Source organism: Sipha flava, unplaced genomic scaffold, assembly GCF_003268045.1.
Source record: "Sipha flava isolate LNK unplaced genomic scaffold, YSA_version1 127_pilon_pilon, whole genome shotgun sequence".
Taxonomy (NCBI): domain Eukaryota; kingdom Metazoa; phylum Arthropoda; class Insecta; order Hemiptera; family Aphididae; genus Sipha; species Sipha flava.
Window position 1 is genome coordinate 239,428 of NW_020271753.1, and position 15,939 is coordinate 255,366.

Here is a 15,939-nt window from a genome sequence, read left to right on the forward strand (position 1 = left end):
ATCGGTATCGAACGAGAACACACGCGCGCGTATGATAAAATAATGTGTACACGTGATGATACTTGGCCCTATTTTCCGCACTCCCCCCTCTCCGCGACTAGCGATACCGTATCATTATACATACGTACACGGGCACGCGAAACGCCAAACGTCGGTGGTGGCATCGGAGGGATAGGAAAAATCGTCCCTTGCACTCCTCCGCTCGGCACTCCGTCCACGCCTGCCGTCCGTCCTACTGCCACCTCCAGCGGTGCAAAGGGTAGGCGGCAGGGGTGCGATACAGCTGAGTCGGTCACAGTTGACCCAGTTTTCACGGCGGAGCGTATGCGCGCGCGCCGCCAAGGGCCCCCTCCCTCCGGGGGGGTTGGTGTACAGTATACGCCGCGCCCCCCCTCGAAAACGGGCGGACGAGAAACCAACACTGTCGCACAAAAAGCGTGCTCGGAAACTTCGCGTTCTCAGTCTTTGTTTCGGCGTACGACTCCCATCACCATTCCGCTGTGTACACTTCTAGATCTGAAATTTACAAAACACGTACGCGCCGGAACATTTCAAACCGTCTTTCCGCGGTTACAATATTTTCGGCTTTCTTTCTCCGTTCGTCTCGCTCTGTCTCCTTCTATCTGTCTGTCTATCTGTCCGTACGTATAACCATCAATTACGTTTTTTTTTTTTTTTTTAAATACATTTATTTTTTTCCTAGCGAAATTTTTTTTTCTTTACTTTTCGCTGTATTAGTTTTCATTTTTATTTTTTTTTATAGATACACGTGATCACGTCGACTTAATCTCTTACTTCTCGCTTGATGTCCCTGACACAGAACAGTTTCATCCGGCCGTCCGACAGTCAACCGGCCGAGTGAAGTCCCCGGTACTTCGTGTGTCGACAAACGTACGTTTTTCACCTAATTGCACCCCGTCACTCGGTGTACAGCTGTGAGCAGAAAACGGCTAATATGAATAATAAAAGCTCCGCCAACTCGATTTTCGACGGTTTCAAAAATAATGCCATGTCCAAGTTGGGCGTCACAAAACTTCTCTCTCAAAGTTTGTAAGTGTTAAAATATTTAATATACTATTTCCAAACGTTTATCGCGTACACGACGTATTGTTAAAATTACATGAAATTTTAACTGCACCGTTTCCGACGGAACGAGAATTCAATAGTTAATCTGAATAGGTTTATTTTTTAATTTTTCAATTTTTATTTTCAATTTGCTTGATAAAATTATTTCGTCTTTTTCCAAATGCACGTTGATTTTATTTATTTCTATCGCGCTCACTCTATCTCTCAATTTCTCTCTCTTACACTTTATATGTATATATATATATATATATATATATATATATATATACCTTATGCATACCTACGTATAGCACTGTTAATATTTTAATTATTATTATTGTGATTGTTATCGTTGTAATCGGTCAATTTCGTTTAATAACGAAAAATGCGTATTGTTCGTGGAAACGACGAATTTTCCAAATGGAAAATAATTTCCTACCTTCCACATGTTATACCCAACCTTCCATCCGATGACAGCTATCTTATTGTTACGTAATGTCAGCGGGGTTGTATATAAATTATTATTTTACGATATATATACTTATACATAATATGTCCGTAGACCGGAGGGGTAAACAATGAGGGTGCGTATGCGTGTACATGTGTTTATATTTTGTAATTCATTCGCAATACACGTCTCTAATGTACACGGCATTGTTGATTTGAAAACACATCGATACCACTGTGCGTGCGGGTTAACGACACGCTGTAAAGTAATAACTGTAATCTAAATCGAGAGAGAGGACATTTGAACAAAATTGTTTTTGCGAATATTGTGCACGGATGTGGTTGTTATGTTAATCGTACCTCGAAAAATATCTATGGGAAAAAAAATTATTGTTTTATCTGATAAAATATTTGAATGATATCACTCTGTCATTGATTACGGACGAACAGAAAATTATTTTTACGCCATAGCATTAACGTTACTTCTGAAATGTGTTGTTCATTATATAACGGTATTGCACGTCAAAAATCGAAAAAACTAACTACATTTTGGCCCCGAAACGTAATACACAGTTACAATGAGAGTACTGGTTGGGAAGTATATTAATATTGTACCCATAATAGGTTACTGCGTTTGTACTATAAATCTCAACTAGGTTTATTTTATTTTATTAATATAAAATTGTTTTAACGCTGCACCTATACGTCATATAATTGTTTAATACATCGATAGTTTAAACACAAATGATTTTAAACACTTGCGAAAACAATATACTAAACGTATAAATAATTATGTTCATAAAACGCTTGTATTTAACTACACTATTATTCATCAACTAAAACTGTATCAATTATGATACACATCTCAAAGTATTTGATGATAAATATAGTTTCTTATACATTGTTCTTATTTTAGTTCGCCTATTTTTATTGTTATGATGTTATATTATTATTTTCATAAATACTATATTTTAATACTTTATTGCACCTTTAATGTACACTTCAGAAAAAAAAAAAATCTCGTGATCACTAATAGTTTAATTATTATCAGTCAATAGTAAAACACTTTACTTCTAAATAAACTTACGTAGGTAAATTTTTTTTAAACTAAGTATTTTTCAATTAAGAGTTCTTTCCGATCCCAATAAGTTAAACTTTCAGTTTAAATATTATTACAGTCAATTAGTAATATTTCAAAAAATAAATTGACATATACTGTAATATAATCATCTTGAAATTGTCACCTACAATTGGGCGGATTTAAATGAAAACCGTGCAATTTTATAAGTAGTGATGGGTCGAACTGTTCGAATCTCGAATCGAACCCTTGATGTTCAGTTCGGTTCGAAATTCGAACTTGGCATGAAAAAAAATCGAACCGAACTATCAAGCATATTTTACTGTTCGAAAATCTAATTTGAAAATATTTGTCGAACCAGACTTACTGGCCACAATAGTTCGAAAACCAAATATTTGTACAATTCTTCAAAAGTTATTTTTGAAAAATAAAAATTGATGATTATTTAGAAATAATTAGACTATTGATGATAGATAGTTATGATCTATAAAGAGCACGTTATGCATTATTTATAATAATAATGTTATTTTTCCAGTCGTATATTACACGTCCACCCTCTGCCGACCAATGCATTAATAAGTAGTTTATCGCTCATAAAGGCAGTGTATCTACATTCATAAATTAGCTATTTTTGTTTTTATCATATTTATTGTAGAGGTTAATATCTATTTTGGGAAATCCATGGTAATATTCCGATACCGCAACTGTGCTGTTAATAAATACATGTTTACAACATGTTTACAACTGTTTACGTCTTACATTATAAATTCTACTAATTATTCTATATTTGTGAATTATAGTTATGATTACTATTTTTTTACATATTATTAAAATGTACTGATTGTATTGTCATATTACACTCAATACTCAATACTCAATGAATATTATATAAGCTATAAGACAACTCGAGAGAGCAAAATACTGGTTTTGAAAAATAATAATAATAATAAGAAGAAGAAATTATCTAAAATTTAAATGTATTTTAAATAATACAATTGCTTAGACTTAAAAGTTAAAATGTAGAATAGGTAATACGAAAACTTAAAATACAATAGTAATTAATAGTTATGGTTCGATTTAATTTGTAGGTAGATACGATGTACATAATAAAAAGTATTGAGTTCGAGTTCGAAAAAATAATTTAAAGTTCGGTTCAAGTTCGGTTCGATTTAAAAAATCAGGGTTTGACCAATCACTAGTTAAAATAATTACATATTTTTATTTATTTGTAGTATACACTTATATTACAGCAACACGTGTAAGATAATCTTTAAAATAATTTTATTAAAGTTAGTTTTCATTAAAAATTAAATCCATCACATGTTTTTAATTTCCAATTCAAAAACTGTATAAATACATAAAATAATTGTACAAGGTTTTTATATATATATATATATATAGTTACTATGGGAAGTATAAAAATGTAAACCATTGATGTACATTTAAAATGAACGCATAATTTATAATTTTATATAGTATTATTTGAGCCTGTCGAGGTTAATGAAATATAAATTGTCTATGCAAATGTTAACTATATAAATAATAACATATTGTTCTCTAAAAATTAACGTACCGATCTACTACAAAGTAGGATTATTTGAAAAATTTCAATGGCATTTTGTGATGTGTTCATAATAATAATTCTATTGTTGTTGGTCTTGGAATTTTCTCGAGCACTTCGTATAATGTCTTAATAAACAAGTTTAAGAGTACCAAACGATTATTTGAAAATAAAAAAATGCGTTTAGTGGTTTTTTGACGTTTCCATTATAGGTAAATAACAAAGTAAGAGAAGTTTAAAAATGTGGTTTTATATGTTGGCCGAACAAATTAAGCCCGAGCCCATTTATTATGATAATCCTGGATTAATAGTAATCGAGGGATTAATCCGTCAGCTGGTTAGTCCACAAGAGCTTTTTTTAAGACATTTGGCTCAAAAAAAAAAAAAAAAAACTGTATATAATAATGAATAAATATAAAGATGTGAACACACAAATAAAACTTATTATAATACCGATAACAACTAAGTTTCCAATACAATGCGTATGGAGTGTAAACACTGAACGTGGTTAGCATGTTTTAACCGATTTTTCTAATCGTTTATCATTAGTAGTATTTTATTTCGGAGGACTTTAACAAGTAATACATAATACTATACTATTCGCTAGCTGAGCATTTTTAATTAAAAAAAAAAAAGAAAAAGTAGGTATACTATATTTTTAGATCTGTTTCAACATGGTTAGAAATGAATCCAGAAAAAATTGAATTAATAATAATTTTAAACAAATTCGTAGTAAGTAATCGCACCGTTAAATGTATTTATTTTCTTCCCTCGAAAAGTGATAAAAACAATTTATTTGATAGAAATGCAGTGGAAAGAAAAAATTAATGTTTGTGTCACAAAGCTGAAGTTACTCCCCCAACGCTAACACGTTCTAGCTATAATATTTCAAAGCTCACGGTTTCCACACACAAAAAAAAAATATCACGTAATTAGACTTTTTAATATTTAAAACATTACAAAATTCCCATTCATTATACTTATACGTTTTGCGAAACGTGCCGAGTATTATTAATAAATATTATTTACTGTCAAAAAATGTTCAGACAGAGGTATTCAACGTTCTTGGAATATAAGTTACGCATTCAAATTGCACAAGATGCGTAATAAGTTAATCTTATGTAAAATGTTATATAAGTATATATCAATGTGAACACAGTTTCGTGAAGATAATATAATTTGTTATACTTCATTTCGATTTTGCTTTAATGCTTCTTTTACAACGCGTAAACGTTATATGACTTATACATTCGTCATAGGTTGAAAAAAATGTATTTATAGATAGGCAAATAAATAGATAAATAGTAATAATAATAAAATTAAAATATGTATAATATTTAATTCTGTCAATAATAACTATAGATTAGATGAACTTTGTATGAATATATAAGGCCGTAGGCACATAGAAAATTAACTTTAAAATGAAAAAAATCTGTGAACGATAGCTAGTTTTACATTAATCCGTAAACTTTTATTGATAAACAGATTCATTGGAAATATCGTATATAATATTTCATATTTTTATAATGTTACCTAAAATAATATAATAATACAGTTTTATTATACGTTCACTGAACTATAGATGCTTGTGTGCGTAGTGTGTCTGATTGATTTTATTCCATTGAAATAGATTTTTTTTTTCATAAATATAGTGTACTGGTATTGAGTAATGAATATTTTCTTCGGGCTATAATTTTATTGTTTTGAATAGTTTATATTTCAGTTTATCATTTGGTGCAAACATTTCCAATAATATTTATTCGTGATTTTATGAACGAAACGCACGGCTCACTTAAAAAAAATAGCTAACTTCAGTACATTAGTTTTTAAAATAAATCGAAAATCGCGTAATTAATATTCTTAACCTAACTTAACCTTACTGTTCAAAATAAAAAGGGCATATCTTAAATCATTAATGTACAATTTTATGATTTCTTTTCTGATATTGGTTGATTATACAATTTTATTTTTATTTTTATTACAATAAGCATTGGCAACATTGATTGAAAAAATTAGCATGATAAAAATTATGTCAACATTAATAATGTAACTTGTATTGATTTTCAAAAAATTATAATTTTTAATCTGTAATCCTAAAATTTGCAATAAATTATTTTCATTTTATTGCGAATATTGGTTTGTGTTCATTTAAAAAAAAAATATTGCACGATTTTTCGACAAAATTAAACATCATACTTAATCTTGTTTTTCCCTACGATTTGCTTTATGCACAAATATTAAAAATAAATGTATTCTAATAAATAAGCACAGTATATAAAATTATTAAGCCTTCTCGAAATCCAATTTTTTCATATTCAATTTTATAAATATTTGAGACTTAGAATAATATATATATTTTTTTAATTGTATTACTTCTGTTATTCAATTTTTTTTCATGTTAAATTTTGATTGGTTAGTAATAGACTTTGTTCAGGTTATACCATATGTCTAGTAGGTGTTAATTCCTCTTGGGGATATGATGTATTTACAACATAATCATTGTATCACCGACAAGACCTCAAGTTATTAATTTTATCATCATAATATATTATATACTACATATAAATAATATGTAAAGTATTCGAGAGTAACCTATATTGAAAAATCAAAACGAATATTTTTTAAAAATAAAATAAATGTAAATAGAAAAATGATTTACATTAATGTATTTTAATGAAATTTTCTTTTTATGTGATGATATATCTATAATACATTTATAATATTAAAAATTAATAGCCGAATTTTATTTAACGTTCAATCATAAAAATGTTCCTGAAATTATATTTTTATAATATCGCACCCATTATTATATAAAAAAAAAAATGTATTTTTAAACTATATTAAACCGCATTATAGCCTGAATATTATATTGAAATAATAATTATTTTTAATTTTGCAACTCTCCGAACCATTATAAATGGTAAATTATAGAGTTATAATGTAAAAATGTGTCTATAAACCGATTTTAATTATATTTTCTGAAATTATCCAAGTGTTACGTACAAAAAATTATGGTTGAAGTAGCTGTTCTCGATTACCTAGTAAAATTAAAAAACTAATTTGACTTGATACTTTTAACGTTCTTGAAATATTTTAGTTATTTATTTAAAATTTTCTTTTTCTAAAAAAGCCATATTAATTAGGAATGATAATATTATTATTTTGGAAAGTTTCTAAATAAAAAACATAGTTATAAGTTTAACTAAAATTACATTTTAAAGTAAACATAATAGATATTTTTAGTGAAAAAGTGTTTAATTTTTATTTTAGAAATACATTTTTTTTTCTGCTTTTTAACCGAACTCTAGTTTAATAAATATGATGTTTTTACTTTCAAATTTTTACATATCATTTTTTACATTTTTTTCCATATTAAAACTATTAAAAATTCCTCTGCTCGATTCGCTTTATTTTTCCTGAAAAATGTTTTATATGTTATTGAATAATTTTGAAAAGGAGTGTTATACTTTTTCAGTAATTCATACAAATACGAATATGATACCGAAGGTTTATAATTAATGATTATTTTTTTTTTTTTAATACTCAATGTTTTTTTTTTTTTTCATAATGTTTATTTTATAACAATTTTTCGAGATAATATCAGTACATAGTCCAAGTGCTAATAATGTGTCGCATACTGTCATGCACTTTCACAATATAGTGAAACGCAGTGCTACATTATAGTTAAGGATATTTTAAAACATCATGCACTTCATAATTACAAGAAATGCTGGTGTTTTTTTAGTGTAGGTACTCGTGTGCAACATTGTTTAACACTGGTAGTGTGTATTTTTTTTTTATGACCATTTTCGCTTTAGGTACCAAAAATAAAATTTGTTTTGATTTTTTGAATGCTAAAATCGTCAATAAACCAAATCGAAACGGAACGCTTATAAAATGTACAAAAACTTCGAGTACACATCAACGAGTGTAATTATAATAATAATAATAACAATTTTACCATTTTCCGAATCACTTAAATTTCAAGTACGCTTTAAAGTCGATTAATAGATTTTTCGGTCGGGTTTTCGTATTGCTTGGTAATCATTTTTTTTTTTCTAATTATATAGCTCAACATCCCGAGCCCTAATCAAATTCACATCAGCTACAACGAATTTTCAAAATTTTTATCGACACCGATAAGTATTTCATAATGATTACTTTATCGGTGTTTTCGTGTAAGCTTTTCACGGCCTTTTTTCATACTAACGTTCTCACAATTTCAACAGACCGTGACTTGGTACAATACGAATTACGGTTGTTTCCGAGGTACATTGTTTATTAACAATATTCAAATCACAATCAATTGATACACTTCCACCGAACACGGGAAATTAAGTGCATTTGTAAACAAAAAACGAGACTATCCCCATCTCTGGGTTTGTTTATATTGCTTTACTTAAGCATACCGACACGATACTTCCTTCGTTCACTCGTTAAAATGAATCATTTCAACGGCTACAAATCGTTTTAAATAATATCAATTATTACGTTCACCTGTTCGGTTAAATCAATAACAATAGTAATCAACAGTAATTACAAACATAGTGTGCATATCGCGCGCGCAATACAATTCGAATATTATTGCATAAATGCTGTTAGGTGAACGCACATAATATTTTGATGGCCAGCAATGCGATTTTGAGTGGTCCATAACGACGATAATAAGTGCGATAGCAGCTGTTAACAATTTTTAGAAATAATATGTAACGCAGCCTCGATATGATATGTGTCAAAAACAATTCCATGTAGTTTCGTCATCGTTGGCTATTGTTTATATTATACTCGTTCAAAGGGTCAAAATCATTGTACATTCAAACAACTGGTGCTCAACGTATCTATTAAAACTGCTGCTACTGCTTGTGTTACTGTTCACGTATTTCGTTGGTGTTTTTCCTTTTTTTTTTTAATCCATACAATACTAGTAGTGTTACGTCACCGTTTTTGTTATTTTTCAGTAATATTCATTCAAATTGTTCATACAAGGAATTAGTCGATCTATTGACTTCCAGGTAAAAAGAATGTCGCAAGGTATGCAAGTGATAAACTATACGGGTAAAACACTCATCTACATCATTCGATGAACATCAAAAATCGTCGACGATATTATACCGTGTTAATCATCATCCCTCACATAATAAAACTAATAGCGACGATGGTGCACGCTTAGGTTCGACATTTTTTCTACAGCGGGCTGTTGTTAACTTTTTTTTCCATTTTACATAATACCTAGTAAACGTCCGTCTTCAATATTTTTGTTCCTTAATTTCATTCTTTGATGGATTTTCAAAAAAAATGACAAAAGTTATTCGTTTTTTTTTAATAGCGTACAACTCAGAGTTCTCTGTAGGGACTGTAAATTCAATTTACGACTCCGCAGTACTGTAAACGTTCTTTTGAATGATACGGTATAACAGTATAGTTGATTAACGGGTGTCCGATTTTTTAATAGGATTTTGTGTTTGAGCTGTACGGTATTTTTTGTTAAAATATTTATCTCAAACCAGCATCGGCTTCCATACGAAAATGTATGTATACAATTTAAAATTGAGTCTTATTACATACGACATAGTGCGCTTCCTATGAAGTAGGTAGATAATTACATTAATTTATCGTACACGGTGAATTTACGGATATTTTCATAATATAATATTTTCCATTTATATGTGATCTTATACCGCTTTGTTACTACGGAGTTTAATTTAAATCTAATTTTAACTATGTTCGAATCACCCGAATACCCGTTTTCAATCGACACAGCATAACACTTGATTCCATAGAATAATTGTAATTTTCACCATATTTCTAATTACACGTTTTTAAGTGGTAGAATAAATTTTACGCCACAACTCCATGTGCGTAATGATAAATAAATACCCGTTATTATATTTTAACCCCCGGAGGCATATACATTTCATTACTGATATTTGTTTTTTAGGCCGACGCAAAAACATTCGTATAATTAAAATTGTAAAACAGTCTAAGTTATAATGCCACGACTCGTGTTCCTACAGATAATAAATAATGAAGCAAAATTGATTACACTATCGAGATATTTTATTAATATTGACATCATATTTATGGTTCGTGAATGTGTAATAGAGTTGAAATAATATTGTAATACTATTGAACCACACTTATATATATTAAATTATAAATTGATGAACGATAGTCGAAGATTTTTTTTTTTATATTCATTTCTTCGATCAAGGCATAATTCGAATGATATTTATTTAAATAATTTAAATACTTAAATGTATACATATTATGTTATTTTTTACGCAGTATCCTTAATACTGAACACAAAACTACACATTAAATTTTTAGTACTATATTACAATGCTGATGACATTAATTATTATTACACGTTCATACGTAATTTTTTTTATTAATATTTATAATTAATTTTCGTTTAAATTAAAAAACAAAAACGTACCTTATAGGTTTTCCTAATATATCATGGAAACGCTCGGAATATCGGAAAAACAATTTGAATAATAAATTATAAATCATACTCACAATATTTGATTTATAAGATTACACGATTAGTGATTTATAATCAACCAGTTTTCATCCCAATTAACTTACTGCATAAAATAATATATGATAACACATTTTACAATATTATTGTAATTTGTTTATTAAGGAAATTCTGTAATTTTTTGATTTAATATTATTATTAACTGTTCAATGTGATTATAATACAATATGGGTATCCTTCATACGTCTTAATTTAATAATATCTGTGCGATAAACTAAATAATTAACAATTACATTATATTGCGTATAAATGCAAAAAAAATAAATAAATAAATAAAAATATATAACTATTGGTTCAATTGTCTGTGTTTAAATTTTATAAGATTAATTAGCAATTTTTATGTCAGAGAAAAATTAAATATCAACGGTTACATAGTTTTTTGAAACATTGTAGATGTTGAGTACTTCAAAGTTTTATTTTAGATTTTTCTAAAGACATGTAAATATTGTGTGTGTGGTGTAAGGAGTATATTATAGAACTATTACTTACATATATACCATCTTTAAATGTCAATATGAAAACGATTATACTAGATATTAGATCTGAGTAATAATTTCCAAAGATAAATTTTGTATTTCTTAATATTTTCAACAATAAAAAGAAAAAGTTTAGTTGTTTATATTTTAATTTTATACTAATGTATGTTCATTATCAAACGTAATTTTACAGCACTGGTATATACGAGTAATTTATACTCCGTTTACGATTTTACAAGTTTTTCATGTGTCGAACTATGAGAATAACGATCCAATATTAGTATTTAGTTTATTTATATATTCTTGTTTCAGTTTATATTTTTCATCATTAAGTCTTTTATAAATTCCTATTTGTTATTATTTGAAACTTTCTGCAGTAAAGACAAGAAAAATTTACTGTTTTTAGTGGTATCATGTATTCAGACATCAACGGAGTCGAATGTAATGTAATTGGAAAATTAATTGAAAAAGTTTTAACAAGTAAATCAAAATTATAATCACTTTCACAACAGCTACCAAATTAAAATGAACGTTGGTCTACAGGACGAGTTCAATAAGTTTCATCGGTATTTGAGTATGTGAAAGTAACATTTATCAACTTAACGTATAAACTGACTTTTACCAAAACATACACTACATATTATATCAATATATTGTTTGTGTTAAATTATTTATAATGGCTTAAGGTACAAAGTTTAAGGTGCTTGGCAGTTTTTCGGAAAGTTGTCGTCGTTTCAAGGATTTTTCGAAGAGCTGTGAGGTTGTATTAAACTTCCAAGTGAATGTTAAAAAAAAAAAAGAAAAACAAAGAAACATAGTCAGCGTTAGAATTATCACAATAACTCTTTTTTTTTTTTTTGGAGAACCATTATTTGTTTCACTTTTTTTTCGGCTTAATTTAATTTGATCGTCGGTGAATACGACGAAACAAGAATCGCGATGAAACATTTTTAGAATAAAAAAAACAATCACTATCTACTCGTCTTCGGGACAAAGAAATCGTTTTAGCATGACACGTACAGTCGAAGAATAAATACATTTTTTACTCATTTGTTCGAAACGAATGGTTTGTTTTATTTTTTTAGCTCCGGATACTAAAGGAGGTGAAAATGATATTTTTTTTCTTCTTTTACACGGTTTTTTATTGGGTTTGATTGTATGGCTTTTCTTTTCCATTTACACTTATCCGGTTTAATTTTACAGCCCAAGTTTCGAAGAATACTATAAATAACACTGACTTTGATTTAACTAAAAATATGTAATTACATTTGTTGCAATCGTGATTTCACAATATTGGTAAGCCCATTTTCTCTGTGCTAATTTTTTTCTCGGGACATCCAGACGATGTGTGTTGAGAATAGGCGGTGTTAAATAACACAGCCTATTGAAGTTGTTAAGCTGTTCGTGGGATTGCTATTGTCCGATTGTGTGATTTTTAATAAATTATTTATAGACAAATGTTAAATGATGTTAAATGATACCATCTATGATATTGGATATTTTAAATATGTTAAATTTAAACAATCTAATAACACTATTATTAGTTGTTGAAATACTCATCTGTGAAATGATCATTCAGAACATGGACATTATAAAATAGATTGTAATAATTTAAAGAATACGTAATGTTGTGGTAGAATAATGTTTTAATTATTATAAAATATACATAAAACCTGAATGTATATGTAATAATAATAATAATAGGAAAAAATATAAAAATAATGAGTTTCGTTGCACCACCTAACAAAAAACTCAAAACATATTATAATCATTGAAATGAAACAATAAAAAAATAAAATACATCTAAAACAATATAATTTAATTTTATCTTGGAGTCATCACAACTGATATTTCGGTGTTCAAAAGTACAAAACACATTTATACTTTATATCATTAACATTAATACGTATTAAATTAGACGACTGAGACTAAATATTAACAATAGAAAATCATATCTTATGCTTTTCCAATGGAACATAAAAAAAAAAAATAATAATAAATGCATACTTACCATTAATGATGATCTACAACCGCAATGGTACACATACTGCGGAACGTGGTTACCGCCTGTCGGTTCGCATATCATGTACACATATTTGAGATTACAGCCTAATTCTAACTAATTGCCAAATAGTGTCTAAAGAGTATACGAAAAAATGTCCAAATAATCACGAATAAAGTTATAAAAAAAAAAATAACAATAATAATATTATCAGTGTCAATATCATCAATAATAATTAACGTCATACATCGCGGTGACGAATTGACCTGAAATGTTCAAGTTTGTTTTCTATGATTAACAATGTTCAATACGTATACAGTCACATCGTATTACACAGTATAGCTAAGGTGACCATTTATTTTTCTAGTCAAAATGGGACAATAAACAAATAAAAATATATCTTCATAATTTTGATTACAATTTTTTTATTTAATAATTATTAACAAAATAAACTACTATTATGACATTTCAGAACAATATAATTTAATCAATTAACTACACTAATTAATAGTAACTCATTTTTATTATATACAACTTATATATATATATATATATATTAGTAAAAACATCTATGTAAAGAACACGGTAAACGGTTAGTGTAACACTGAAATAACCAACTATGAAAAATAATATTGCGTTTGCGCTGATATTGCAGTGTTTAAATATCATTTTTATTAGTTTAGTCATCCATCCCTATATACCGCACCACACAGCCCTCTGCCATTCACCGTCGTCACACGTCACCGACCGCTATACAGTAATACAGTGTATTATACACATCGCATGCACACATACTAGTTAAATATAATAAAAGAAATAATTCATCAACAAATTAAAATAGACCATAGTTATTTTTACTACTTTCTGAAAACGGGTCATTTTAACGGTCCTGTAGATTCCCCGAGGGATAATGGGTCAAAGATATGAAAAACGAGACGTAGGGTCACCTTAAATATAACCAATATAACATATATATAGATTAATTTATTAATATTTAAACGGACGTTATATGAATAACATATTCTACTCATGAAGTAGATAGTGAATATGATAAAAATGTATTATTTTATTTTTAATTTAATAATTTAAGCATAATTTTGATTAACATTTTATTGTAGCCATTTATTAATATCCTTAAATATGTTATTTTCAATTTGACTTTTTGCCCTATAAATTATATATTAAACAACATTTTTGTGAAATTGATGATTTCCAAAGAACATTCGTAAGATATTTTAGTTGATCCATAATACAATGTGGCACGTTACAGAGATGTTTGTTTTAGAAGTTACATTAATCTTTTTGTAAAAATCTTATTAATATCGAATATATGTCTTTCTATGATATTATTTAAGGGATATCTTTAGGATGTTTTAGTTGATTAATGGTACTAAGGGTTTCCTCTAACCAATGTTTGAGTTGATCCAAAGACAATGTTAAGCGTGTTTAATAAATTATTATATATAGATAACTATACTGATAAATTCAAAGGTTATTCAAATTGAATATAATGTAGTATGTAATATTATTTTCTGGTTGAATATAAGCTTGACTATACTCTACGCTAAGGAGCAAGGTTTATTTTAATATATTTCACGGTTTATCGTAATTTCATATAATTATGTAACGAAATTATTTAATGGTCTCATACTTTTTTAAGGATTTTATAAGAACCACTATTAAATTGAATGATGGTTTCTTGGTTCGTAAAATCATACCCGTTTCTCAAGTCTAGCACATCATTATATTTTTATTCATATGGTATTTCATCCTAGATTTAACTATTTGAAACAAGCTCCTGAAATTATCTCACACGATACGAATATAAGAACAATAACAGTACAGTTGCGTGACGGCTGTCGATCACCAACTACAGTAATTTTTTATAATGAAAATTTTGATGATTTCCAATCTGTTCGCAATAAACTTATTCCGAACAAACGGGTAAATATTTTTCCCTGATTGGTGTGCGAATGCTCTCAAAAATCTAGTTTCCTTTTACACGCTTTTAGTTCATTATATTCGTCTTTTTCTGAAAAACGTCCCCTGTGCCAACTCTACACTACACTGAACTTTAAGGTTAAGTATTCGAAACAAAATTTAAAAAACATCTTTAGTACACTTTTAAAATAACACTTAAATATTTACAGAATATTAAAACGGTCTAAATAGGTTTTAACATAAATGAATCATATAGGTTCATACATTTTATACATTTCATTTTTTCCTATATTTCAAAGCATCAAATCAAAAAAAAAAATTTAAAAAAATGGAAAAAATTATTTAAAAATACAATGAAATTACTATTATGAGGGATGAATATGTGAAAATGATGTCCCATTACTATGCAGATAACTTATAACTGTATTTTGTATTATTAACATTTTTAACCAAATAAAAAATATTTAAAAAAAAACTATAATTAATACCATAATATCAAAAAAAAAAAAAATTTAATTTCCCTAATTTTATTAAATAATTTAATCATTTCAAGTAAACCAAAAAAAACTTTTTTGTAGGACAGTGATAGTCGCCTCCTTGTGGTTTCTAGGTAATGATAAATTAATGCTAAATCGATTGATGAGTTTGTTATAACTTATGCTATATAATATTAATAACATTTGTAATAACCCAAAAGTACAAAAATGAAATAAAGTAGGTACATAGGTGTGGTAGGTGTGATGCGATGGGTTATTACCTTCCTCCTTGTTTAAGGGAGGGCTCTCGGGGTTGAGAAGGTTCGAGAGCCGATCAGTGCAATTGTGCAGT

General features: G+C 28.1%; 1 protein-coding gene across 1 annotated transcript in view; it reads left to right on the forward strand.

Moving 5' to 3' along the window:
• Positions 1 to 430: 430 nt before the first annotated feature.
• LOC112694347 (synaptotagmin-7) overlaps positions 431 to 15,939 on the forward strand; it is a 156,337-nt gene continuing 140,828 nt past the window's right edge. Inside the window, exons 1-2 of the mRNA XM_025569785.1 lie at positions 431 to 641; positions 764 to 1,050. Of these exons, the coding sequence (XP_025425570.1) occupies positions 956 to 1,050 (95 nt within the window). The 5' untranslated portion in view covers positions 431 to 641; positions 764 to 955. The remainder of the gene's footprint in view (positions 642 to 763; positions 1,051 to 15,939) is intronic.